The sequence below is a fragment of the Tachypleus tridentatus genome, chromosome 2, assembly GCF_004210375.1.
Source record: "Tachypleus tridentatus isolate NWPU-2018 chromosome 2, ASM421037v1, whole genome shotgun sequence".
NCBI classification, from domain to species: domain Eukaryota; kingdom Metazoa; phylum Arthropoda; class Merostomata; order Xiphosura; family Limulidae; genus Tachypleus; species Tachypleus tridentatus.
The window spans coordinates 101,045,250-101,071,260 of record NC_134826.1 but is presented as its reverse complement, the minus strand read 5'-3'; the positions used below and the strand labels follow the sequence as shown (position 1 = coordinate 101,071,260).

Below are 26,011 nucleotides of genomic sequence, written 5' to 3'. Positions count from 1 at the left end.
TCAGACTAAAAATCTAGCATGGTGTTTTGCACCTCTTAATTAATTAATTAAATCAGTGATTATTCCTATTTTAACTATGCAAATGTAGATTAACTCCTAGCTCACACTAACTTGTGCAAACTAATGTACAACTTGAGCATGATTCCACCACGTTGGAACTGTGAAAGAGAAGCACATCCAAATGAGTAAAAGCTCCACGATATGACCAGTAAAGTATGCAACGTTAGCCTGAAGAAAGGATTACTAGAGGTTTACAGTTGCTCACATTTTGTACAAAAAGACACTAACTACATTCAAAACACTTGCAGAAAAATTTTGAAAAACATCCCAAGTAGAATTACATTATTTCCTAACTATAAAAGAAGATAAATGTGTTTTCAAGAGCTAAAATAGTTTACAAAAGAAAAACAACTTTGTAAAAAAATTTGAGAAACAATTTACTTATTCTTGTAAAACCATGCAGCCAATACGGAGATCCAAAAAAGTTCTTGATCCACCCATCACCTAACAAAATCATTCCAAATTTAATACAAATTTGCTGATTCTCTAAGAACCCTCTTCATAATGCTTTCATTATATTATTTTGTTAAGCTAATGGGTTTATATAAAATATTTCAAGACATTCTGTCAGTGGTAGGGTTTCATAAGTGAAATAAAATTACATACAATTGAAAATTATATTACAAATTCTAGATAATCTGGGCCATCTATATTATATATGTTTTAACACTCCTATTCAAAACTACAATTAAAAGTAAATTATTTCTCTAATGCACCTAGCAGTTATTAAACTTGATAATTTATTCTAAGCTTTAGTAAATCATACACAAAATAAAATAACAATAGGTAAAAACATTCTATATCTTAAAGAGCACTCTGAAATTTTATTAGCATTTAAAAAATAAAACTCTTTGTCCTTTTAAGCTCTTGACTGTTTATATTTAAGCATGTAAATGTTGTTCAAAGATGGAAAATTAGGGTAGACTTTATCATCACTGTGTTAAAAACACCTGGTGGGGTTTCTATCATGAAATCTTTTTGTGTGAAATAAGTCAAAACATTTCCACATGGGAATTCCTCAATTATATTTGTGAATAATTTAACCCTTGATAAGTTTTATTGGAAGACATGACAGTCAAGGAATTTCTATTCAAAATGCCTTATACAATGTAAATGGCCTTAAATTTATTTCAACTTAAGTAATGTATTTTAGAAGTAATCTTCAAGAATTAGGTGTTAGGTGGTTTGACTAGCCAGTAACTTACTTTTAACCTATTAAGTCATAACAATTAAGATATTTGAATTTAGATATATTGGTTTATTTATTTATTCACTATTTCCCTCTCATATAATTTTCTGGAGTAAAGTTACTTAAGTTTATGTCCATTATGGATTTTTTGAAATACTATCAGTTGTGTCAATTTCCACACTTTTAAAGAATGCTCAACTAATTTTATGTAAACAAGACTTAAAAGTAAGTTTACATAAATATGCTTCTTTGATTTCTATCAGAAAATATATAAAATATTCAGAACATTTATCAAAATGATTATTTGTTTGTTGAATTTCATACAAAGCTTATTTAAGGATTATCTGCATTAGCCATGCCTAATTTAGAAGTCATAAAAGGAATGTAACTAGTCAACACCCCTCTTTACCAACTCTTGTGCTACTCAATTCAATAATAAGATTGAGTGAACTAGTCAACACCCCTCTTTACCAACTCTTGTGCTACTCAATTCAATAATAAGATTGAGTGAACTAGTCAACACCCCTCTTTACCAACTCTTGTGCTACTCAATTCAATAATAAGATTGAGTGAACTAGTCAACACCACTCTTTACCAACTCTTGTGCTACTCAATTCAATAATAAGATTGACCACCACATATGAACAGAACTTAAACTTACTTTTGTAATTTACTAACCTGACATCTCTTGTGGTACTTCAAAATTAGATTTATTTCTGTAGCATGTGTACACACACACACACACACACACAACTACTTAATGCATACAAAATATTACAAAATACCATGAGTTTTTTCAAAACTGTAACAAAAGCTACTTAATTTTTTTAAGTTCTAAAAAAAGTACCTTGTTCTATTTTTGTAATTAAATTTTGCTTGTTGATTTTCACACAGAGTTACAAATTGTTCTTAATTCTGAAGCAACAGAACAAGTGAAAGGCAACTAGTCAGCATCATCCACCACCAACTCTTTGGCTTCTTTTACTAAATAATTGTGGGATTGACCATCAAATTATAATGCATGGATGGCTGAAAGAACAAAAATGCTTAGTAACTGGAACTGACCCTGCAACCAACTGGTTACAACTTGAGCATCCTAATCACCAGGAAATGCAATTATAATAAGAGTCACTTTAAGACCACTTTTAATACATACTAACTAGCTAAACGACAACAGTTAATTTCAGACCTATTATAATTAGTTACTTTTACACTTTTAGAATTATTTTTACTTTTGATATTACATGATTTTAGTAATAATATTCAGAGGAGTAATCATTCACTTTGCTCAATTGTGATCAGGCAGGATCAGACAATATTTACCAATATGTGAAACTAGTCCTACAACAAAATGTTTAAAATACCAATGCTGAAATTAATGTAAACTTTATTTATGTAACTGTAAGTAATGTTATATATACACATGTCCTATCCACAGTAAAATGCCATGTATAAAAATTTTCAACTAAGTTTATGACACAAGAGGGTAAAGTTGTATGGAGTTAAAGTTTACATCCAAGTTTGTAAAGATTACTTGACAGTTAATTAAGTTAAATATTTAAAGAATGTTATTTTATATTAATCACTATAAATATTTTAAGTGGTTTTGCTTCAACTTGTTATACAAATATTAAAACATAACTATGATTCTTTTCATGGCAAAACAAAGCATAAATTTTATAAAGTAACAAATCTATTTCTGTTCACTAGTCTGAAATGACTTCCCATCTTACATATTTAAAATCTAGTTCATCAGTTTATTATCAGAAATTTGAAATAAATTAAGCAATTCCTTACAACTTGTTAAAATACTTGATTACGAGAGGATAATAACACAGACTTGTATAAACAACATGTCTCACATTAACAAAACAAGAGTTCATTCAAAAACTTTCACCATGAACCAAATGCTTTGAAGACTTGGTAATTGTTCTTTTAATTGATAAACACTGTTGATTTTATTTTCTACAGTTTCATTACAAACAAAAATCATTTATATAAAATTTCACTCTAATAAATGATAAGATTGTTGCAGCCAGCTTAGTGGAATTTTATAAATATAGCTTAACCTTTGTGCAACACTGCACTCCACAGATGGATATTTCAAGGTACACTACCACTAAAGCTAAAACTTGAAACTGCCTATATGCGGCAGATCTGGAAGTTTGATGTCCTTTATTTGTTGTGGTATGTTGATATTTTTTACAGCTGACACAGCTCTTGCTGGAGCTGCAGAAAGACCTGCCTGAAATAATCAAATTGACAATTTCATATAAAATGTTAAACATATGTTGTGATGAAATTATGCTGCATACATATTGAATCCAATAATTTCAACATCACTGAATGACTTGGGATTTGTAAAAGGACTGTAATTGAGAATGAAATAGTAATTACACTGCAAATGTATCAGACACATTCTCTAGTAACTGACTAACATTTGTAGAAAAAAAACTAATAATTTATATCTACATAAATACAATATGCTTCATTTCTATAGTAGGTTAGAACAAAAATAAGTAACAGCACAGAGATACAACGAGAGCAAAGCAGAGTTAGCAACAAAAACATCAAACAGTTTATTCCCACCACTACTGCTATACTTGGCTATTGAAATAAATGTCTAACAGCTGAAAAAAGATTAACATATAACAGTCCTAAGCAAGTTTTAATGGGAATAACGATTTTTACTTTAAGCTATTAATCATTTTATTACAAACACCCAAATACTGAATAAAAAACAAACAAACAATTGCAAAATTAAAGAAGACTTACTTACACAACAACTCAAGCCCAAAATAAACTAATACAAAGAAACACCATTGTACCTATATTAATAAATATATCCAACATCCTCTACATTCCTACACTCAATTACACAACTGCCTTCAAACAGGTGGTCAGTTACCTCCTTCTTTGTGAACATGACGATGACCGAAGAAGATCAAAACGTTTGCTCCTCAACATGGTGCTTTTTCTACCCATACCAGCCATTTTTACACATAATTTTCAGAATTATTAAGTTCATATTTATGGCTAAAAGTGTTATAAGTACATGTCTATATTTACTGTTCACAATTAACTTGACCTTGTTTCTACTTACACTATGTAATTGATAAGAAACAATTATACATCGAACTAAGTATGAGTATGCAACATTTTGCTAGAATTTTAAAATTAAGATATACTTAAATAAATTCATATTTTTAATCTTTACATGTAGATGAAATTATGAAGTATAAAAAAATTAACTACAGGCATAATTATGAATGGACATAAAGATCATATCTGAGTTGTATTCCCTTTTTATTTTCAAGCTTGAGTTAATTGTTTTCTTCCTGTAAATTATAAACACCATTTTCATTGCAATATTTACAAATAATTAGAATATAGTTTAATAACTGTTGGCAACAATTTCTCTGCATTATCACCAATTTATAGATTTTTCATACAATGCCATATGAGAAAAGAAAAATTGCAACTTCTCACCTCTTGTTTCTCCAATTTATTTTGATCTTCAATACGACTGATAATTTCTGTCATGTTTGTCTCCAAAACCATTCCTCCCATTACTAGTTCATTTAAAATATAATGCACCTGGAATAATTACAAAATCAACAATTAATAGAAAAACACAAAAGTTATATATTGCATTACAGTGATTTGCAACTTATCCATTGGAGTAGATATAACAGCACGACATCTAGTCAGTTAGTTTGAAGAAACTTTCAAGTTAAGACACCTTAGAACATATTAGTTAATAACTGGTTAGTAACTGGACTAAAGCAAACTTTTGTAAGGTTTAAAATGTACTTCAACTACTTATAACCCAATCACTATAGTAAATTAAAACATTAAAAATTAATTAGATATGCCACATCTCAGGAATATGCAGCCATGTTGGAGAGTCCTACATAAGTACATTTTAAACCTACACTAAACTGCAAGTTGCTATCACATGTATCTGTGCTAGTTGTAAAGTTACCTGATACTAAAACCTTTTTGAAATTAAAATGTGCTAATAAAAAGTGCAATAAACAGGGGGTGTTGGTATTGTGATTATATGGGGATTTAAATATGTTCTTTAGGGTTTTCTTGTTGTGAAGAACTTAGACATCATTTCAACTCTCAAATGGAAAGCACAAGTACATTTTCCCAATTAGAACTTCTGAATAGGTACTATGAATAAATATCCCCAGGTCTGTTTATCCATCATTACAACATTAATCAACATCTGAATCAATGAAGCAAACTTAAGTTCAGTACCTAGTTTTTATAACTCAGAATGTTAGTCATGATAGTGTGCAGAGTGATTGAAAATAGATTTTTTTTTTCCTATATTTCATTGTGTTTCTCCCAGTAGAGTTACAACATGAATCCTGGGAGCTTAGAAATGGATGAGAAACTTTTTAAACAAGATTATATGACAAATGCCAAAATATTAAATAATACTTAGGTAATAAGTATTAGAACTTTTCATTATACCTCAAACCTGTAAATAAAAATGATGCTAAATATAAATAAATACATGTGTGGGACTGATTGGTGGTAAATGCTTCTAACAGCATTAAAAATAAGCTGAAATAGCAATCTTAAAATATTCATTAGGGAGGGTGTGACAGAGCTGAGGTGACTGTAGTGTGATCTGTTGTATATACTATGTAGTTATTCCTCTGTCATCTAAGTTAGAGTATCAATACTTTGTTGAACTACAACCAGCATAAATTTTCCTTAAAATCAATTTAAATCTCTCTCTCTCACACATGTTGTGTATATTTTTTGTAAGACTGTTGGTAAGCCTGCAATCTCTGTATTAGTTGCTGATAAAAGTACGATAAAAAAAAATCTTCTCAAAGTTTTTCCAATCTACTTTTTAATATCATATTGACAAAGTTTGTTTACCTATGAAAATACACAATACATTCACAATTTAGAGAATGCAATGTATCCTGAAAGGAGGATTTGTTTCATGATTTATTTAAAGGCTTACAGGAAAATAACTATAAGAGAAGTCCTTCAGTTTCATCTAATACAAACTTGTTTTGTATTCCAATGAAAACATGTCCTTTTTGTAGTTTGATGGTTTGAAGACAGGTTTCGAAGATTGATGCACGCAACTAGTATACATAAATGAGGACTGTCAAAATCCAATCCAATACTTCACTCAGATCACAAGCTTATCTGTCAGCATTAGTCTCATCTCATAAATGATATGGAAACAACATATGCTAGACTTAATATCACATTTACCAACCAAAAAGAATAGAGCCTAGTTTAGAAATACTATTTGCACTGATAAAGCAGATTTTCAGACTCCAGTCTTTTATTTTGATAAAATATTTTCACAATGTTTTCATGAAAAAAATTTAGTTTTAAAAATGTTTCTCTTGGGTTTGTAATGATCTAGTGAATGACCTGTAGAATGTATAATAAAAAATGGTATATCACTGATTAAGAGGATATTCTTATCCCATTTAAATATTTCAGGTTATTAATAAACTGATCTTAAAAGGTTTAAGAGATCATCTGCAACATGCAATTAATTTCAACAAATGAAATCAGCATCTACTGAAAAACACACAAATCAAATTCTGTAGAATTGATAATTTAAAAAAACAGAAATTCTCACAAGTAGCTCGTGCATTATTTCATTCAACATGGCAACTTAAGTTATGTATTTTACATGAATTTATAGCTTGTATCACTGGAATTATTTGTTAGATATTGTTCAAAGAGAATAAAAAATATATATATAAATTATTATGACTCTTCAACTGTTTAGGATGTATAAATTTAATATTGTGTTACAATCTGCTATTATTCTTGAAACAAAGAGAGTTATTTAGATTTATTTTGTTGTAATGGTTACTAGGTCAGCCGAACCAACCAAGACTAGTGTATTAGGGCACAGAAAAAGAAAAAACAGATAAAGTTTTTATTTAGGAGAGTTTTTAGCAGTTAAGAAAAAGAAACTTAAAAACTATAAAATTAAAACAGTATTTGTAATTTTAATATGAAAATAACCTTGCATTCAGACTAATCAATACACTGATTTCCATATATTCATGAATAATCTTCTGTAAGAATTAATTTTTGTGTATAAAAGACTTGTCATATTTACTAAAAGCAAACCAAGTTCTGTGAAGGTATGCAAAGTAAACTGGTAATTATAGTAATCATTAATTCTAAAGTACAGCCTAGGTCTAATGGACAGTGTCCAAGTAAATATGGTTAAAGGAACTTCTATATTGTTAAAGAAGTAATATTCCAACAACTCAGGTACATTGCCTCTTCAACTATACTGTAAACAATCCACAAACATAAAATCACAGGATGTTTTCTCTTTTCATTATGAATGCTTTTTTTTTTTATAATATTACAAAATCATCTTCTTTATGATTTTTTTGTAATATGGCATCAAGTGTTATGAATTACGAGTTTTATGCAAAAAAAAATGTTACAATTACCTTGTCAACATGGAAGATGAGGTCCAGTTCACAAACATTCTCAAAACACTTATCGAGCGTTTCAACAAATACCTGAAAGTTGTTTTAAAAATAATAATAATACTTTACAATAATAAGGCATATTTCTATTGTGTAACAGAAGAAATTCTATGAAAATTAATAAAAAATGACATAGAATCATCAAATTAACCTTACACAAACATTTACAAATTTGTGATGTTGAGAAAGCCACTTCAAGTAAAAAATGAAATCTAAAGATGGCTCGGTATGGGGTATTAAACCTTTATTTTATAAATACATACAGGATGATTTAGAAGTCCAATCACAGCCAAATGATTCAAGAAATAGGGTGATATAGGAAAACCATAGTTAGTAGTATAGAATGAAGTATTGTGCTTATGCCTACCCTGTGATAACATATTCAGAAGTTTTATTAATATGCATGCCTCACACATATAAACTGCAAAGAAGGTGTAAAGAATAACATATAAATCATTTTACACCAAAAATTACTCCATACAAATAACAGATATATGAATATACGTACCCATCTTGGCATTAAGAATATTGCTACAATTAATTAAAATCCAACCATAGAAAGTCACTGCATTTGTGACAGGTCAAAAAAATTAGAAAACATTACAATAAAAGCTTCATAAATGTGATATCAGACAAACATTTTGTTGCTGTTGCTTCCATAATCATATAAATAATGGCACAGCATTCAGTTGAAGAACAGTTTCACATAGTGCTGCTGTCACCAAAATGCCTGGGTTACTGCCAAACTGTATAAGAACAGTTACCAGAGGAAGATCATCCTTTATGTCAGAAGATGGGAAATGTTCATTAATAATTGTTTTAAAACATTTTCAAGGAAACTTTTAATATGATGATCATTATCCTTAACAAATGAAAAAACATAACTGAAAAGAAAATTATTCCCTCAAACCTTGATTTCACAAACTACCATTTGTCAATAAGAACCTAAAACAGAGTTTAAAAAAAAAATCATAAAATAGCATAGTGTTTATGTGAGACTCACAAAAAGTCATGAACTACACTGAAAACACTTATTGTAAAATCAGTATTTCATCTTGTATAGATAAAAACACACTGTTCTGTACTTCAGCACTGGATGGTAAATTTACTTTAAGAAATATTGTTTATAAACTATCCTGTACATCATATGTGCAAAATCATACAAGAACATATAAGACATGTATATTCAAAAAAGAGTTATGGAATACAACAATGACATAGAGAAAATGGATGACTCAAATTTTCAGTTCACACTACATTTTACCACTATAATGAATCTATTCCTTTTACAACAGAAATAGTTTCAAAAGTATCTTCATTAGGAATGAAAAATGATTATTTAAATTTCCCAATACCTCTAACTGAAGAAAGACAAAGCTTTGTGGCAAGCAACAATTTTACTTTTGATATATTTGAAAAATATTCACAAAATTTATTCCATATAGCATACCTTGGTAACTCTTTATATTATTTCTTCTACAAAATCAGTACTGTTTAACTAATTTTAGATATTCTTTATCCTATTTTAAAAAAATATTTCTTTTCCAAAAATGTAAGACAAATATTAAGCAAGTTATACTTGGTAGAATTTTGTAGATAATTAATTTTACAAAAAAGTTTAAAATTTGTAGGGTTTTTATACTCCTTTACTGTTGCCACTCCTGACACACTTGAAGGCAAACTATTTCCTAGGTCAACAACCCTATCGACTGGTTATTCAAACAACTTTAACCACTTATTTAAATATTTTATCTTATCCTATATGATAAATATCATACCCTTTTCAATTTTATAATTTTATCTTAAACAATACTCGTACTGAGCACTGACACGTGTAACTGTAACAATGTATAACACTCATGAAAATCAATGGCTTCCTTTGAACTAAGAATATTGTTAAGAAGTATTCATGTTGACCTTTCCTAATGTTACTACTCATGTAATTTAATCATAAAATGAACACACTAATATTTTGTGGAAAAGGAAAATGGGCCAAAAACAAAAATACTAAGTTAATTTTACTTCAAATAAACAATAAGCCAATAAAATTTATGTTGAATTAATTACATCATACAGTATGGTGAAAGGTGTTATTACTGTTTTTACTGTAACACCATTGTTTTTCACTCATCATGCTAAAATTATAAGTTGAATTGGGGTGGTGGAGGTCAGACTTTTCTATTCACATCAAAGGAGCCCCAGACTAAATTAGTTTGAGAACCACTGCTCTAGTAAATTATTAAATGTATATTAGAATATACTGTATCATTCTATATCCAAATGAACAATCATGTATCTATACTAATAATGACTCATTTTTCAATCACAATATGCACAAGTTTATTAAAAGCAGAATAATAAAAAGAAAAAAACACGTTAAATTACTTCATACAGAAAATTAACTTGAAATTTCCTATTGTTTAATGAATAAAATTGTTTAATTTAACAATACTCTGAAATTACATCATACAAGGTTCGAAATAGCAAGTAAAGCAGATGTAGTGTCTTTCAAATATAAATTATGTAAACATGCAAAATATCTGCAAATGTGGAAGTCACTTTATTCTCATATAAATCAGCAATCAGTTATTTATCTATACTTGATAAACCTAAGTATATTGTAGGAAAGATTTAATACTGTGGTTATACACTAACTTAATTCTGTGGCTTATGGTACGAATATACCATGATATCAACACTACCCAGCAATTTGACATAAAGCACAGGTTTTATAAAGATACAGTTTTACTTTAACGTTTTTAACTTCACATTCTTCTCTGATAAAAAATGAATATGGTTTAGCTCACTTTCATATATACCTGATTTCCAATTTTTGTGATTTTTTTAAATTTAGGAGTAGCCTTTTTACTATTAACAAAAAACTACACACACAAAACTGAAAATATGATTTCTCTCTTTTATACTTCTTTAAAAGTGAAGATTTTTTGATAGTAAATTGATAAAATATTTTTTCAACATATTATTTTTCATTGCCTTGTATCACACAGTAAGTTCCTTTAAAGTTAACCTCTTTATGCAGTTAAACCTATCACAATGGATCACAGTCAAATGCCAATGCCATTGCTATACTATACTTATTCATTTACTGTTCCATGTTTTACAAAAAATAAGTTTAAGAACTTACTTATAAATAGTACTAATTAAATATATATATACATATATATATAAAATGTATAATTGAAATGTGACAGTATTTTACAAAATATTAATCCACTAAAGCACAGCAAAGAGAAGTTACTTTGTAAAGACTAAAGATTCATTTTATATTATTGAATACAGTAACAAGTCTACATGTGCTGCATCATCATAACTTCTGCAATATTAGCCATCTATGACTGAAAGGTCAATATAATAAAAATAATTATACACAAATGTATAATGCTATGAGATTTAAGTCACTTAGGATCAACATTTGTGTTATAATCTGTAGTTATTCTAGAACGAAAAAGGTACCACTTATATTTACTTACTACTTTTTTATGGTGGTTACAAGATCAGTCAAACTGAGAGACCTCATATAGTTAGGTTAGAGAAAATAAACAAAATACAAAGTTTTACTGAAAAACAAACCTTTGAAATATATTTAGTAGATTTGAGAAATCACAAATAACATTTAAGATCTTTGAGACAATGAAGTTTGTTTTTTTTCAATCAAGACAAAAATCACATTGCAACGGAGCTAGTAATAAAACACTTGATATTTTCACAAACAAAAGTACCTCATCCAAAAATCTGTTGTTTTTTTTTGTTTTTCTTTGTATACAAAAGACTTTGAACCATTACTAAAATTCTATCCAATTTTGTGAAGATAAACGTATGGCCTTAAAAGTTGATGTATAAATACTTAAGTATATTATACCATGATTATTACAATAGAGTTAAGCTATTTATTAATGGGGACAAGCCATGGGAGACTGCACCTTTTTGCTTCCACAGAATAAAAAGTAAAGGCAAATCCCTATTTAAAAAGCCAGCAAGCATGAGTTAGGAAAGCAAAAATAACACCACCATTGCTGGATTTTCAGTAACAGTCCAATAGTACAAGCATTTTCCATTATCCTGGCTCAATGCAGAATTTTGGAAAAAAAAAAGTATACCCTTGGAGGCACCACCAGTTTTGTGGCAGAATCTTGTGAATTATTTTCTTCTTTGCTTAGCATAATTTACGAATCTTTCCTTTACTGGATACACATCAATATCTATTTAACTTCTAAGTCTAAATTATCATTCAAATCAGTTTCAGACTATCTAAAACTGTAACATGTAACATTCAGCATAATAAATAGCAAAAGTGGAGACAGCTAATATATGGTCAAACAGCCAGGCAAAGAAATAGAAGGGATAACTGACAGTTGGACAGTCAGGAGAAACATACAAATGAATGGTCCAATTGCAAAAGATACCACTCACAGCTGGTAAGTGAACAAAGTGGAAGAGTAACAGGAATGAGAAAAGGAAAAAAACTATACAACTAGAAAGCCCAATTAATATGGGCAAGGGACCAAACAAATCACAAATGTGAAAGTGGAGGAATGAGATCCCATGACAAAACAGTGACATTTGAGTTTGAAGTACTAGAGTATTTTGTTGGAAGGGGGAAAGAGTTGAGTTGCCAGGCATCATAGAAGAGAAAACCAAGAGGGATGCCACCAAGAACACATGACAAAGAGTATCTCAATTCAATGCCAGGACCTGAGGTAATATATGGAGAGGTGGATAATTATAAAAAAAGATTGGATCAGTCCTTGGTGAAACCATCAACAGCCAGGGTCAAAAGAAGAGAAACAGAAGCTTGGAACTGAGAGGGATGACAAAGGCATTGATGAGTGGAGTCCCCAAAAGAAGGCACACCAATGGGAAACTTGGGAGAAAAGAGACCATGGAGTCTGATCAAGAGAGGCAAGTAAACAATCAGATTCATAGCACTGTACATGGCAGACAGTAAGAAATTCATTGAGAATTGGTCAAAAAAGAAGGTTCAGGATTTCAAGGCAAAGGATCATGGATCAGATTCTCCCTTTGCAGTTGACAGAAGAAAAACCTTAAACCTGTCAGAGTAGATCATAATAAAATGATCCACAAGGAAGGGTTTAAGAAATGGGACCATACACACAACAGACCAGCAGAAGTTCGAGTGCATTGATGCAGATATAGGACTCATCCATGGTTCATGTGCTTGATGTGAAATTATTGTTAAGATGCACACTAGCTAGAGAGTGGAAGAGATTTTGGTGAAGGTAATGGAACACTGATGTTGATATTAAATCAAATCAGTCACCAAAACAAATCCATAAATAGAAGAGAGGACTGGTCAACTACTGAGGTCAAAAGTTCTCATGCGGTTCCACTTTTTATGTAAGGGCCAATGAAGGAGGCACATGTGTGTAATCCAAAAGATAAGCAATTCTAGTGGAGTCAAGGTCCCTCAAAACAACCCACAAACCCATGACCCAAAGATTACAAGTCAATTGCCTTAACCATCTGGCCATGCTGGGCCTCAGATAGAGGAGATAAGAAAATTGAATGAGGTGGGGAGAGGAAAAGGATGAAAGTTTGTGAGGATTACTGTATGGAAGGAAAAGTATGACAACAGGTGTTCAAACCACAACAGATGAGCACCAACAGGACCAAACCTCAACTTACTAGCTTGACAAGCATGATGCCAGATAAAAGAGGAAAGTGAAAGTATGATTTGAAAGACAAAAAACTACAAACTAAGCCAAGGTACATTGGTGGAGAAATGGGTTTAAGACACTATGGAAAGTAAAGACAAAAGTCAGGTTTGATGATAAGTAGCTTCAACCTGTTATTCAGTCAAACTGGGAATACCTCCAAAAATTTCAGGACAAAGAAAGGGGGTTAGAAAAATATCTTGCAGAACAAAAGAAAATACTCAAATCTGGGAAAAGATAGTATTTCTATGGAACAATTTTCAGCAACAAAGAGTCTAGTGAGCAAGAAAATAGTAGAACATAAAATAGTGAAGAAGTGAAAGAAATGAAAATAATTTGCAAAACTTATGTGGGGCAGAATGAAGTGCTTTAGAGTTGAGGTGTACAGAGAGAAATAAAGACAAATAGTAAGAAGGATTACAGACACAAGTATTATGCACTGGAAAGCACAACCAACACCAAATAGTCCACCCAGAAAAGCAGAAAAAGAGATCCCAATTTTGGGAATTAAAAATGGGATTTCAGAATGAATCTAGAATGTATAAATCAAACATACAGGAAGAGAAAGACTAGAGAATGCGAGCAAGGCAAGAATTACGGAACAACAAGAGAAAGAATGGTACACATTCATGAAATTAAATACTGATAACATGACAAAGTTTGAGGGTTCTCTTCAACAGAGAGAAAACTTTCTAAAATATAACCAAGAGAAGAAAACAAATCAAATTCAACCTATTCATTTTCCCCTCAAAGCAAAAAGAAGAAACACTTGAAAAAAGGGACTGGAGCTTCATAAAGGAACCTATTACTTAACGTACAGTAGCTGTCACATCATCCTCAGTGAACATAAGCCATAATCAATACGTAACCTGTGGGAGAAAATTATTCACTCAAACAAGTAGTAAAAAATGTTACATAAACTAGTGAGTTTATAGTTTGTAAAAAAAAGAAAGAAAGAACGAAATTAAGTTTGTTAAACACTGCAAATCTCATTCAATTGAAAATGAACAAAGCATGCTGAGGAAAATATTTACAACTGCAAATGTAAGAAGAGGTTAGTACACAAGGTGTGTTGCCCTCATACTGAGGAAAGGCTTTCTGCATAGTAACATAATAAAAAAGTTGTTCAATTCATGAGAAAATCTTAAAGTTAGGTGAGAGTTCACTAAAGGCTAGTAGCATGAAAATATCTCAAGACAGAACCATGGTGAGATAGGTTAACTGTTTGCAAATGTAGTAATGACTAAGAAACTTACTTAATTTCAAAATATTTAATAATCAAAGAAACACCACAAGGATATAATGGAAAAATAAAGGATAAGTACATTTATGTACCATAGGTTTGGTCTGAATTTCACACAAAGCTACACAATGGCTATCTGTTCTAGCCATCATTAACTTAACAATGACAAACTAGAGAGAAGGCACGCAGTCACCACTACCCACTACCAACTCTTGGGTTACTCTTTCACAAAAAAAAATTGGGGGATTAACTGTTGCCTTATAATGCCATCACAGCTGAAAGGGAGAGGACAGATGATGCAACAGGGATTCGAACCTGCAACCCTCAAATTGAGAATCAAGTGCTTTAAACACCTGGCTATGCTGGGTGTGTATCTTAGTTAAGTGGAAACTAACTACCCATAAAAAACAGATACAGTAAAATTGCAATTAAGTCAAGAGTTATTTATAATTTTAATAATTTCATATCCTTATTGACTATACTGTTGTTTAAGCAGATCAGCCTTAAAGAGTAATGAAATATCATTGCAACATTTGAAAACTAAAAAATGACAGATGCCTAAAAATTAGTTTACCAAATTAATAATATAAGCTTGTAGCATACAACTAGTTCTTTGCAACTTTTACTAAGTAGTTATAACATTAATAAATGCTTTTTCATGATTTTAATCCATGTCTATACTATATGTAATAAAAATCTATGGGAGGCTTCTGTCAACAGGTACCTTAATCACCATTTTCAGTAAAATATTTCATGGTCTGTAAAATTTATATATCAATCAAACAATCAACATAATAAAACATTGTATGGTAGGGGTATGTGAACATAACTAAGGTTATACATTTAACCATTACTAACTGGCTGTTTTTTGTTTTTTTAACATTTAAGTACCAGGCCAAATCCTGCTTATGTTTGTAAAACGTAATAGGAATTCACACTAAATTTCAAACTCTCACACACATACACACACCTTCTATGCCTACTATCTAACCATAACATGATATCTTTCAAATACTTACTTGGATAAGATCAAGAATGCCTAACTCACTTTCTGATGAATCCACACAAAATACAAAGTACAGAGTAGCATAGTGACGGTATATAAGCTTGTAGTCTGACCCACCTATTAAGCTAAAAGTTAAAAACAAAGTTGAAATTAAAATCATTTTAATTCTGGCATATTCATGAATGTATTGTAGTATAACTTACTAGAATTGAAAAATATTTTAAGTCACAGTAAATTACCTAACACAAAAATCTTTAAGTACTCCAAGTATTATACATTCCAGACATATAGTATTGGTAAACATAATAAAAATAAAAAGTAAAAAATCATATTGAAATAATTAAAAATCTGTGTACTTGAATAAAATACCAAAATAATCTTTTAAAATTCCTTGACACTTATGTAATATTCAATGTTTAAACACAATGATTATTTAATACACAATTCTAAACTTTACAGTCTCAAAAGTACAATAAGATACCATACCATATCATAAAGGATTGAAATCAATAAAACACCCAAGACTGGAAACCACACGCTACATGTTTTGACATATACCACTGTGTCATCTTCAGGAAAGTAATGTTTTGCACAGTATAATCCAATCTGATGATTATGTGTGTAAAAATGGCTGGTTTGGGTTGAGAAACATTTTTACGACAAGTTGAAACACAAGCAATTAACACAGCATTACATCCACCACTATACTGGTACAGATATGTAGACGACACAATTGGAGGATTCACATTTATAGAACACACACTTAATTTTTCAATCACATTAACTCTATACATCCCAACATTCACTTCACATGTGAACAGGAAGAAAGCAAGCAAATATCTTTTTTTAACCTCAAAATTACAAGAACCAACACACAATTTAAAACATCAATCCACCGAAAAATCACCCATACTGAACTATACATTCCTTGGGACTTAGCACATGAAACAAAACAAAAACTCAACATATTAAGAAACCAAATAAACACAGCCATAAAACTATGCTCACTAGATAAAATTAATGATGAATTAGACAAAATAAAACAATACTTCATCAACATCAATAAGTTTCCTCCATAAACCGTAGAAAACATTATACGCACACACCAAGACAAAAAGCAAAATCAAATAACGAAAGTAAATATATCCCACAAATTAAATAATTACGAAACCATATACTGCTACATACCATACATTCCCGACATCAGCAGAAAAATAATCAACATTTGGCAAAAACTAGTAACAAAATATGACATTCCAGTTAATACCAAATTTATTCAAAAACCAGACACAAAACTGAGGTCTATACTATGTAAAAACTACACTGACAAACACCACACCAACATTATTTATAAAACACAATGTAATAACTGACATGACTTCTATATGGGAGAAACAGGTAGAAAAATGGAAACCAGATTCAAAGAACACAAAAAGTCACCTTCACACATTTTCGAACACTGCAAATCAAATAAACACAACATAACCATAGAAAACACCCAAATACTAAATAAAGAAACAAACATAAACAAATGCAAAATTAAAGAAGCCTTACTTATCCAACAACTCAAGCCCAAAATAAACCAATTCAAAGGAACACCTTTATACCTATATTAATAAATATAATCAAACATCTAATTATGCCCTCTACATTCCTACACACAGTTACACAACTGCCTTCAAACATGTGGTCAGCTATCAGTCAGTTACCACTTTCTTTCTTTGCGAACCTGATGATGACTGAAGAAGGTCAAAACGTTGTTCACTCCTCTACATAAAAATTTTCTCAACCCAAACCAGCTGTTTTTATATATATATTTTTCTCTTCAGGTGGGTTTTCTTGTCATCACTGATTACAATCTGGTAATTGTGTAAATATTGGGTCAAAACATGCAGAGTTTAAGTTTTCTAGTCTGAGGGTTTTTATTGCTTTTAAACAATGAAAAATCTCTTAAAACACCTATGTTCAAAGCATATGAAAAGAGAGTCATATGTATTATATGGCCAAGGAGTCATGGAACAGGCATACTATTGATCACTGCTCTAATACAATGAAACAATGTTGTTTGCCTAAATAATTGCTGTTATTCTGCAAGGCATAATTTTATCAATATAACTTATAGATGCAATAGAAAATTTTTCCACACATTTTCCATGTTTATTAAATAGTGGATTGATCATACTGAGAACATTAAACATATTACATAAAAACTTCACTATTGTAATTATATACATACATACACAATCACTCAATGATTTAATAACTACATAAAATAGCAAAAAGGAGGTGAAGAAATGGAACTTCATACTACTGTAACAAAGTATAACTATGCTGGTTGGATGAAGGAGAGGTTATTTTTATATTACAGTTACTAATTGGCAAAGGTACCAACACTTTAAGAGATTGTTTTTTTAATTAATACACATTAAACATGAAACATAAGGGTCATTAAAAACTTCCATAAAATTATCAAAAAATAAGAACAATCCAATAAATGTAATAATAGACAGTTCCTTTAACAACATTATTTACAGTAATCACCAATTTACAAGATAATTAAAAACAAAATTTAAGGACATTATAATTTTGCAGAATTCTCCTTCATGAATATGCACACCTCTTTAACTGTTCACCTATACTTTGTTTAATAATTATCAGTATGGTTTGAAGTTTATCCATATACCCATTTTATCTTCAAACATAACTGAAGAAGCAAACATATTTTGTGATAAGGGGAACTTCAGGAACAAAAAAATGCCACATTCCTTATTATGAAGGCCTTAGTACACATTCAACTTCAAAACCTTCTTGTGTCAAATTATAAGCTCAGAATATCTACAACACATGACATGTCAAAAGAGGTCTTCATTCAGTCACTTCAACCTTTAGGTGTTTAATTGTTGTTGTCACTCGCAATATTTCTGATCTTACTATTCTTTGTAAAGACTTGAATGATTGTTTTCCAAATCACTGCTCAAAAACAGAACCATAAGACAATGTGAAAGGCAAATAAGCAATGTTTATTAACCCTATCCCACAAAGATCTTACAATTGTTAAATGTGTATTTGCATATCACATTTCAATTAAGTAAAGACTATAATTTTAACTATTTCAACAATTTTATACTCACAAATATTTTAGACTTTATACCTTTTAATTTTGTGAAATTTATTTTGTGTAATTTGCAGAGAATAATTTAAAAAGTGTTCAAACTTATATTTCAACAACATAAATCTGAGAATCACACCTATCAACAAAATTTACTACTTTTATAATTTTTCTCCTTACTCCAAACACATTTATATTTGTCTGTCAACTGATTTTTTTTCTCTCTATCTGATTTTATTTCTACAGCATCTCTACTTCATAAACTTTTATGACCTCACAGTATATGGTCTGAAAAATTACTAATGAAACCCTACTTTGAAAATAACTACAAGTTCAAATACCATTGTACACTGCAGATTATAAGCTCTGTCAACAAATAGTATATAAAATTATGGTAGCACCAGTTTGGTGGAAAATGAAAAGATGCAGATCCTGCAGAGAACAAGACTGTAATTTATAGTAAGAAATTTGTTGAGACTTGGGAATAAAACACTAATCTGGAATTTTTGTACAGTTCATTTATGTGTACTTTTCTATCCTAAAAAACTTTCAATGATAATTTACATTTGTTTGAAAGTTATGGAAATTTTCTTGTATGATATCAAGCAAACCTAGTTTATAGAATATTGCACATGACAACAAAATGTGATCCAAATTCTTATTTATTGCACCTTATTGTCAAGGTTTTACAATTCAAACAATACTGATAAGTAACATAGCTTTTTATTTATTGAAAATAAACCACATTTATTACATTACACTGATCTGATAAATCTTTGTCAGTTTTGCCATGCCTTTTTTATTTATAACAGCAAGTTATAAATAGGGTATGAAAAGAAATACTATAATAATTAAAAATTAAAATTGATTGTACACAAAAAAAAATTTCTGGTGAAAAAAAAAAAGAATTGAAATTCTAAAATGAAAAGGTAATATTTTAAATGTTTTTCTAAACAATATCTTTCAACAAAATGCTGAAAATTTAAAAATATAGATAATTAGAAGAAAAATAAATAAAACTATTCTTGATTTTTAAATCAAAAGATAACTTTCCATTCCTGACAAGGTTTCATATAGGCACTCACCTTTTTACACCATAAAGAGATATTACCGTGCACGCACTGCCAAGTAATTTCCTATGCATGCCACAAACCCTGAACAAAGCTCTCAACCCTTCACATGCCAATAGCAAAGTGACATCCTCCATATGCAGTAATCTTTATGAGCAATAGCACAAACATACACATTCTTGACAAAGCAAACTAAATGTAACAGAACTGGGGAGGAAAGGTGGTGAAGAGAGGTATCTATCTGAAATACATTTTTAGGTAAGTAAAATGCTAACATCAGAAATGCTACTCACCTTTCTGCACCACAAAGAGATGGTGGAGGGGGCAGTGCATACAAATTACAAAGATGAGCTCCTTTCTGTAAACAGCATCAGAAAGTGTAACATCCATGATGTAGCACTTTGTGAAAAAGTACATCCAGCTAAAGCAGGAAATACTCTTCACTCAAGAGATGATAGAGCAAGAAATATTGTCATAAGAATCTTTTTTTGAGTAGTAACATATATCTGAGATGGGGAAAATGGCAGACTCAACCATTTATTAAACTGGCATGTAAATAGATGAGTATGATCATGAAGCATGATAAGGGATCTAGTTCAGGCCATTCCATACTGGAAACATGGGATAAAACAAAAATCTTATATAGGGAACAGCACCTGATACCTGTGTCTTGAAGTGAAACCAAGACCTAACTACTAGCTGGGTTAACAACAAAGAGTACTATGCTATGAGGTAATATTCCAGCCTTTCTTCCCAAACAAGGGGTGCCTTGTCTTAGTTTTATACCAGTAGGATTGCATTGCTCATTGAGAAACTCTCCATATTAACTTTACCAGTAGTTCGAGATGCAATGAGTTACGACTACGACAGCAAGTGAGAGCCAAAAGTAAGGGAAAGCATCCACCTAATGCTGTCATTTGTTTTTAAATACAGAAAGGCCTAGAAAATATAAAATACAGACACCACCAAAGCAGTCTTGAGGCAAACCAACTCTCAATCACAAGCACTAGCAAGGTTAGTTGGACTTAACACCTTCTGTACACCCAACTCTTTCCAAGTGAAACAACACTGGCCATTTAATGGGTACCAGCATCTTCATACTATATATGTATCACACATTTAATTAGAATAAGATGGTTGTGAGACCTTAAAAATGAAAGGAGAGAAATCACCATTACAACCTACCCTGCCTTTTTAATAACAGGACATTAATGTTTCACAAATAATCTACATTTAATTTCAAATATTTCATAAAGAAGACACCAATAGATAGAAATAAGAGAATCTCCAAGATAATAAACACCATGGGAGAAGACATACAAAAGAACCTATCCAGAAGGAGTAAATAACTTAACGGGGCAAAGTGGAAGGAGATAAATGACTAGCAAAAAAGGAATCCCACAAGAAAAGACACTAAGTGCACTAAAAATTAGCAGTACACAAGATAAAAATTAATAGACTGTAAAGAACAAAGATGACTAATTGGGGCAAAATTATCATACAGAGAAGAAAAAGGAGGATGGAGGAAGAAAATATCCAAAAAATGGAGAAGCCACTCAGAGGGAAGAGCCCAAGCCAAGATGAAATTGTCAATCCTCCACCAAGGCAGTGCATTTTACATATGACAGATGAACAACAGAATGTGGTGATTGTGGGCAAAAAAGAGAAATTTCATATTTAAGAAAATAGGGGTTCTGAGATTGACTGCTTCAAAGAGGGAAGGAAGAAACAGCAAAAGATGTCTCTGGCAAACATACAGAACAAACACCAGCTACAGAACATAAAACCTGGACCAATGGAGGCAAGATTCCAAAATTGGATCAGGTATCCATAACTACATTTTACTGGAACTATAAGCAGTGTAAATGTGTGATTACAGGAACAACTGTCATCATATACAAGCCAATACAAAATAGTAATTCTGTATGCTTGCTATGTATATAAAAAACAAGGAGCCTACAAATTGTATTCAATCTCTGGAGAACTCCAAACAGCTACAGATATTGGTAAAGTAAGGGAGAGAGGAACATACAAGATCATGTAGGACTGAGCAAGCAACTGTGAATGCAAGATAGGAATGTATATTTCAGCCTTGATAGGTTGATGAATCCAACCCCTAAAGGTAAAAGGTGTTAGAGAGACAATGGATTCCAAGAAATTAATACCTGGGAATGAATTGGTTGGCATTTTACGACACAAACCGACTAGGCTATCTGCTTCAAACAACCGGTAAAAAAAATTAAAAGTAAAGCAAAATTATTACAATTCATAAAAAGGAATCATGTTAAAACAAAACAAAATCTAATTTATGAATCAAAATCTTAAATAGTGTTAAAAATCCAATGGCCTTTAAAAAATTAAACACATTTGTAAGATGGACAGTGTTACCATCACCAGTGACACTGTCCAGCATCAAGGGTAAACCTGTGGAAAAAACATGTCTAATATGGTACCATCATTGAGAGTTGTAATGATAGTATGACAGTAAAATGTGAACTATTGTGATCTGAGTGTCACACAGATGACATATTGATGCATCAGCAGTCTCAGATAAAAGAAAACAATAAGTTAAAAACTGTGACCAATGCAAAGTCTCGTTAGGACAACTTCCTCTTTCCAAACTTCATGGAAGAAAGACAGTCAAAGTCCAATAGAAGATTTTATCTGGAAAACCTTGTTTTCACAATGCTCACTCCAAGTCAACTGCCAACTAGAATGGAGCCAAGCCTTGAATACAGGACCACAATCCATGTATGAAACAGGCACAACAGTGATAGCGCCAGAGCACACAGACATAACTGCATTGTCAGCGAGCTCATTCCCTTGAATGCTAACGTGGCCTGGTATCCAATAGAATTGGATAGAAGTAGACATTTTTCTGTAACGAGTCATTTTTGAATATCAACTTGCTTAGTTCTCTAATGGCCCTGGAATCACTTCATGTTAGTTCTCATCAAACCATAACAAACCATGGCAGAGCCCACAGAGTTACTTGATTTTGAACCATCTGTATAAATAAGAATGGAATGGTGGTTTGAAGGTTGTTCAGCAAACAACAGACAGTATTTCCAATTGGGGATGTCTGCTTTTCTTAGGTGACTTAAAGATAGGTCACATTTAGGGATTGTAATAAGCCATGGTGGGATAGGCTGATCAGTGGATACAGCAACATCATCCAAGGACAGACCCAATTCATCCAACTGTACCTGGATATGAAGGCCAAAAGCAGCAATGGCAGATCATCTGTTCTGAAAAAGTATGGCCCACCAAGGAAGGAAAACACAACCCCAGGTGGGATGCTCTGGGAAGGAACTACGTTTTGAAGCATTTAGTAAAGACAATTGCTAATGGCAAAGGTGCAGAGAAGGTTTATGAGACTGTGCATAAGCTCTGAACTGGGGACGTGCAAAAAGCCCCAGTGCAGAGCTGAAGTCCTTGATGATGAATGGGGTCCAGCATCTTTAAGGCTGAAGTTCTGGAAGAGCTAAAGACCAGTGGTCCATAGTCAAGTTTCGATCGAATAAGAACACGAAATATCTTTAGCACAGAACATCGATCTGCTCCCCAAGTGATGGAAGAGAGAACATGGAGAATGATCAGTGCTCTTGTACATTTCACCCGTAGCTCCTTGACGTGTGGTATAAAGGTCAGCTTACGGTTAAAGATAAGCCCCAAAAACTTCACCAATACTGACTTCAGAATCAGGGTGAATACCCCATTTGCAGCAAAAGTGCATGCAAGTGGTTTTAGAGAGAGATAAATTAAACCCGTTTGTTGTGGTCCACTTCAGTAAACGATTGAGGGCAGTCTGTAGCTGTCACTCAATATACCTCATGTTTGACGACTGAGATGAGATGTGAAAGTTGTCAACATAAAGCCCATTTGAAACACTAAGAAGTTGTTCAGTAATGACATTAATATTTACACTGAAAAGTGTGACACTTAAAACACTGCCCTGAGGGACTCCAAGTTCCTGTAGAAAACAATGGGAAAGTGTTGAACTCAAACGAGCTTGGAATCTCATGTCCATTAAAATATTTTTAATTAAAATGGGCAAATGGCCATGTAACCCATATATATGGAGGTCTCACAAAATGCCATACCTCCATGCTGTGTCATAAACCTTCTCAATGCCAAAGAATATTGATACAAGATGTTGTCCTTTGGGAAAGGCTTCTCTAATTGGCGTTTCAAGTCGAATCAGGTGGTCCATGGTGGAGGGTTGTCGTTGGAACCCACACTGGGTGGGTGAGAGGAGGTTGTTTGATTTGAGGAAACAAACAAGACAAGCATTAACCATCCTCTCTAAGGTCTTACACGGATAGCTCATCAAAACAATTGGACGGTTGTTTCAAGGAATCTTGGAATCCTTCCCAGGCTTAGACAAAGGTAGGACAATAGCCTGGCACCAGGCATCAGGAAAAACATTCTCCTGCCAGATCCAGTTAAAAACAATCAGAAGAATAGCAAGAGAAGAAGGAGGTAGATGGCACAACATTTCATAGTGTACATCATCAGGTCCAACCGATGTACTGCCAGACCAATGAAGAGCCAGTTTGAATTCCACCAGTGTAAAGGGAAAATTATAGTCATAATGACAATCAGCTCGAAAGGAAAGAGGTGATTGCTCTGCCTGAATCTTAATGGCTGAGAAGATGGAGGACAAAGTAGAAGTGCTAGATAGCCAGGAAAAGCTTTTGCCAAGAGTATTGGCAATGCTCCAGGCATCAGCTAATTCCTAGCCATCAGAAAGCAAGAGCGAAAGGGGGATAGAATTATACTGCCCACTAACCATTTGAATCTTGTCCCATATGACTTTAGATCTAGTGGTAGAGGATATTCTGGTTGTGAATTTAATCTAAGATTCCTTCTGGCTTTGACATCTTACATGCCAAGCGTGTGCACAGACCAGCTGAAAAGCAATGTGGTGCGAGAGTGTGTGATACATACGAAATGTTTCCCAGGCCCGTTTTTGAGCTTTCCATGCCATGTAGCAGACAGAACTCTACCACAAACAAGGATATCCTGTAAAATGTGTCAAGATTTTAGGAATACATTGAGCAGCTGCCTGGATAGTATAATCAGTCACTACTACCAAGCAGTACTCTATCGATGGCTTACAGACAATGGCAGGAACAAGTTTCTCAAGAACAATGAAAGAGGAACAGTTAGATTGATCCAGCTTTCACCAGGGCAGGGTGGCATTGACCGCGGCCAGTCTCTCTTAAAATGATAGGAAAGTGATCACTGCCTCATGGGTTACTGTCAACCCTCCATGAAAAGTGGGAGAATAGTGAAGGAGAGCAAATTGAGAGATCAGAAGCAGTAAAGGACTGACTAGGTGCATGGAAATAAGTATAAGGGCCAGTACTGAAGAGAAAGGTCATGATCTGAGAGCATATGCTCTGCAGCTAGACCCCTCCCAACAATATCAGCACTTCCCAGAGAGGATTATGTCCACTAATGTCCCCCAGAATTAAAAATGGAGATGGCAACTGTTCAATGAGAGCATCAAGGTCTGACAGATCATAGAAGCCTCTAGGAGACAGATAGTGAGAACAGTAATGGTATGACCCAAGGAAACACAGATGGCTAAGCTTCCAAAGTGTGTCAAGTAACAAAGACAGGGTAGGCACATGCTGATTGACCAACAGTGCTACCACTCCATGCACTCATCCATCAAGCAACCTGTCATTTCTGTACAAAGATAACTACTGAAAGATGATTGTACCAGCAGGTTTCAGAAATGTTTCCTATAAGGGAAGACATACAGGATGGTAAGTATCACTCAGTACTTTGATGTCATTTAGATTAGAACATAAACCTTGACAGTTCTGCCATATCAGAGTGGCCATTTTCAATATTGTGTAAGCAAATTGGGTGGAGATCCCCTCTGTTTTCAACCACACCCTTTTCTTTATTTGAGGGAAGTCTATCGATCTCCATGGATCCTGTCCCGAGTCGATTGGGCAGGTCTCTGTCATTGGAAGGAGGTTCCAGTGACTGAAGGAGTGAACGAATGATCATTTTGCACCTCAGGGCTTTTGAAGATAGACCCAAGGAAATGCCCATAACTGAAACCAAAGGAAGTGGATCTGGGGTCTGCTGGAATGAATGGTAAGGACAGAGATGAGT

At 32.3% G+C, this 26,011-nt stretch overlaps 1 protein-coding gene across 2 annotated transcripts in view; it reads right to left on the bottom strand.

Moving 5' to 3' along the window:
- Positions 1 to 3,182: 3,182 nt before the first annotated feature.
- Positions 3,183 to 26,011, bottom strand: part of or (AP-3 complex subunit sigma-2 or) — a 41,287-nt gene continuing 18,458 nt past the window's right edge. The window contains exons 3-6 of one of the 2 annotated variants that reach the window (XM_076489816.1): positions 15,711 to 15,822; positions 7,717 to 7,788; positions 4,739 to 4,846; positions 3,183 to 3,494 (exon numbers count right to left, since the gene is read on the bottom strand). In XM_076489816.1, coding sequence (XP_076345931.1) covers positions 3,375 to 3,494; positions 4,739 to 4,846; positions 7,717 to 7,788; positions 15,711 to 15,822 — 412 coding nt within the window. In that variant the 3' untranslated portion in view covers positions 3,183 to 3,374. The remainder of the gene's footprint in view (positions 3,495 to 4,738; positions 4,847 to 7,716; positions 7,789 to 15,710; positions 15,823 to 26,011) is intronic. The other variant, XM_076489817.1, reaches the window with a different exon arrangement.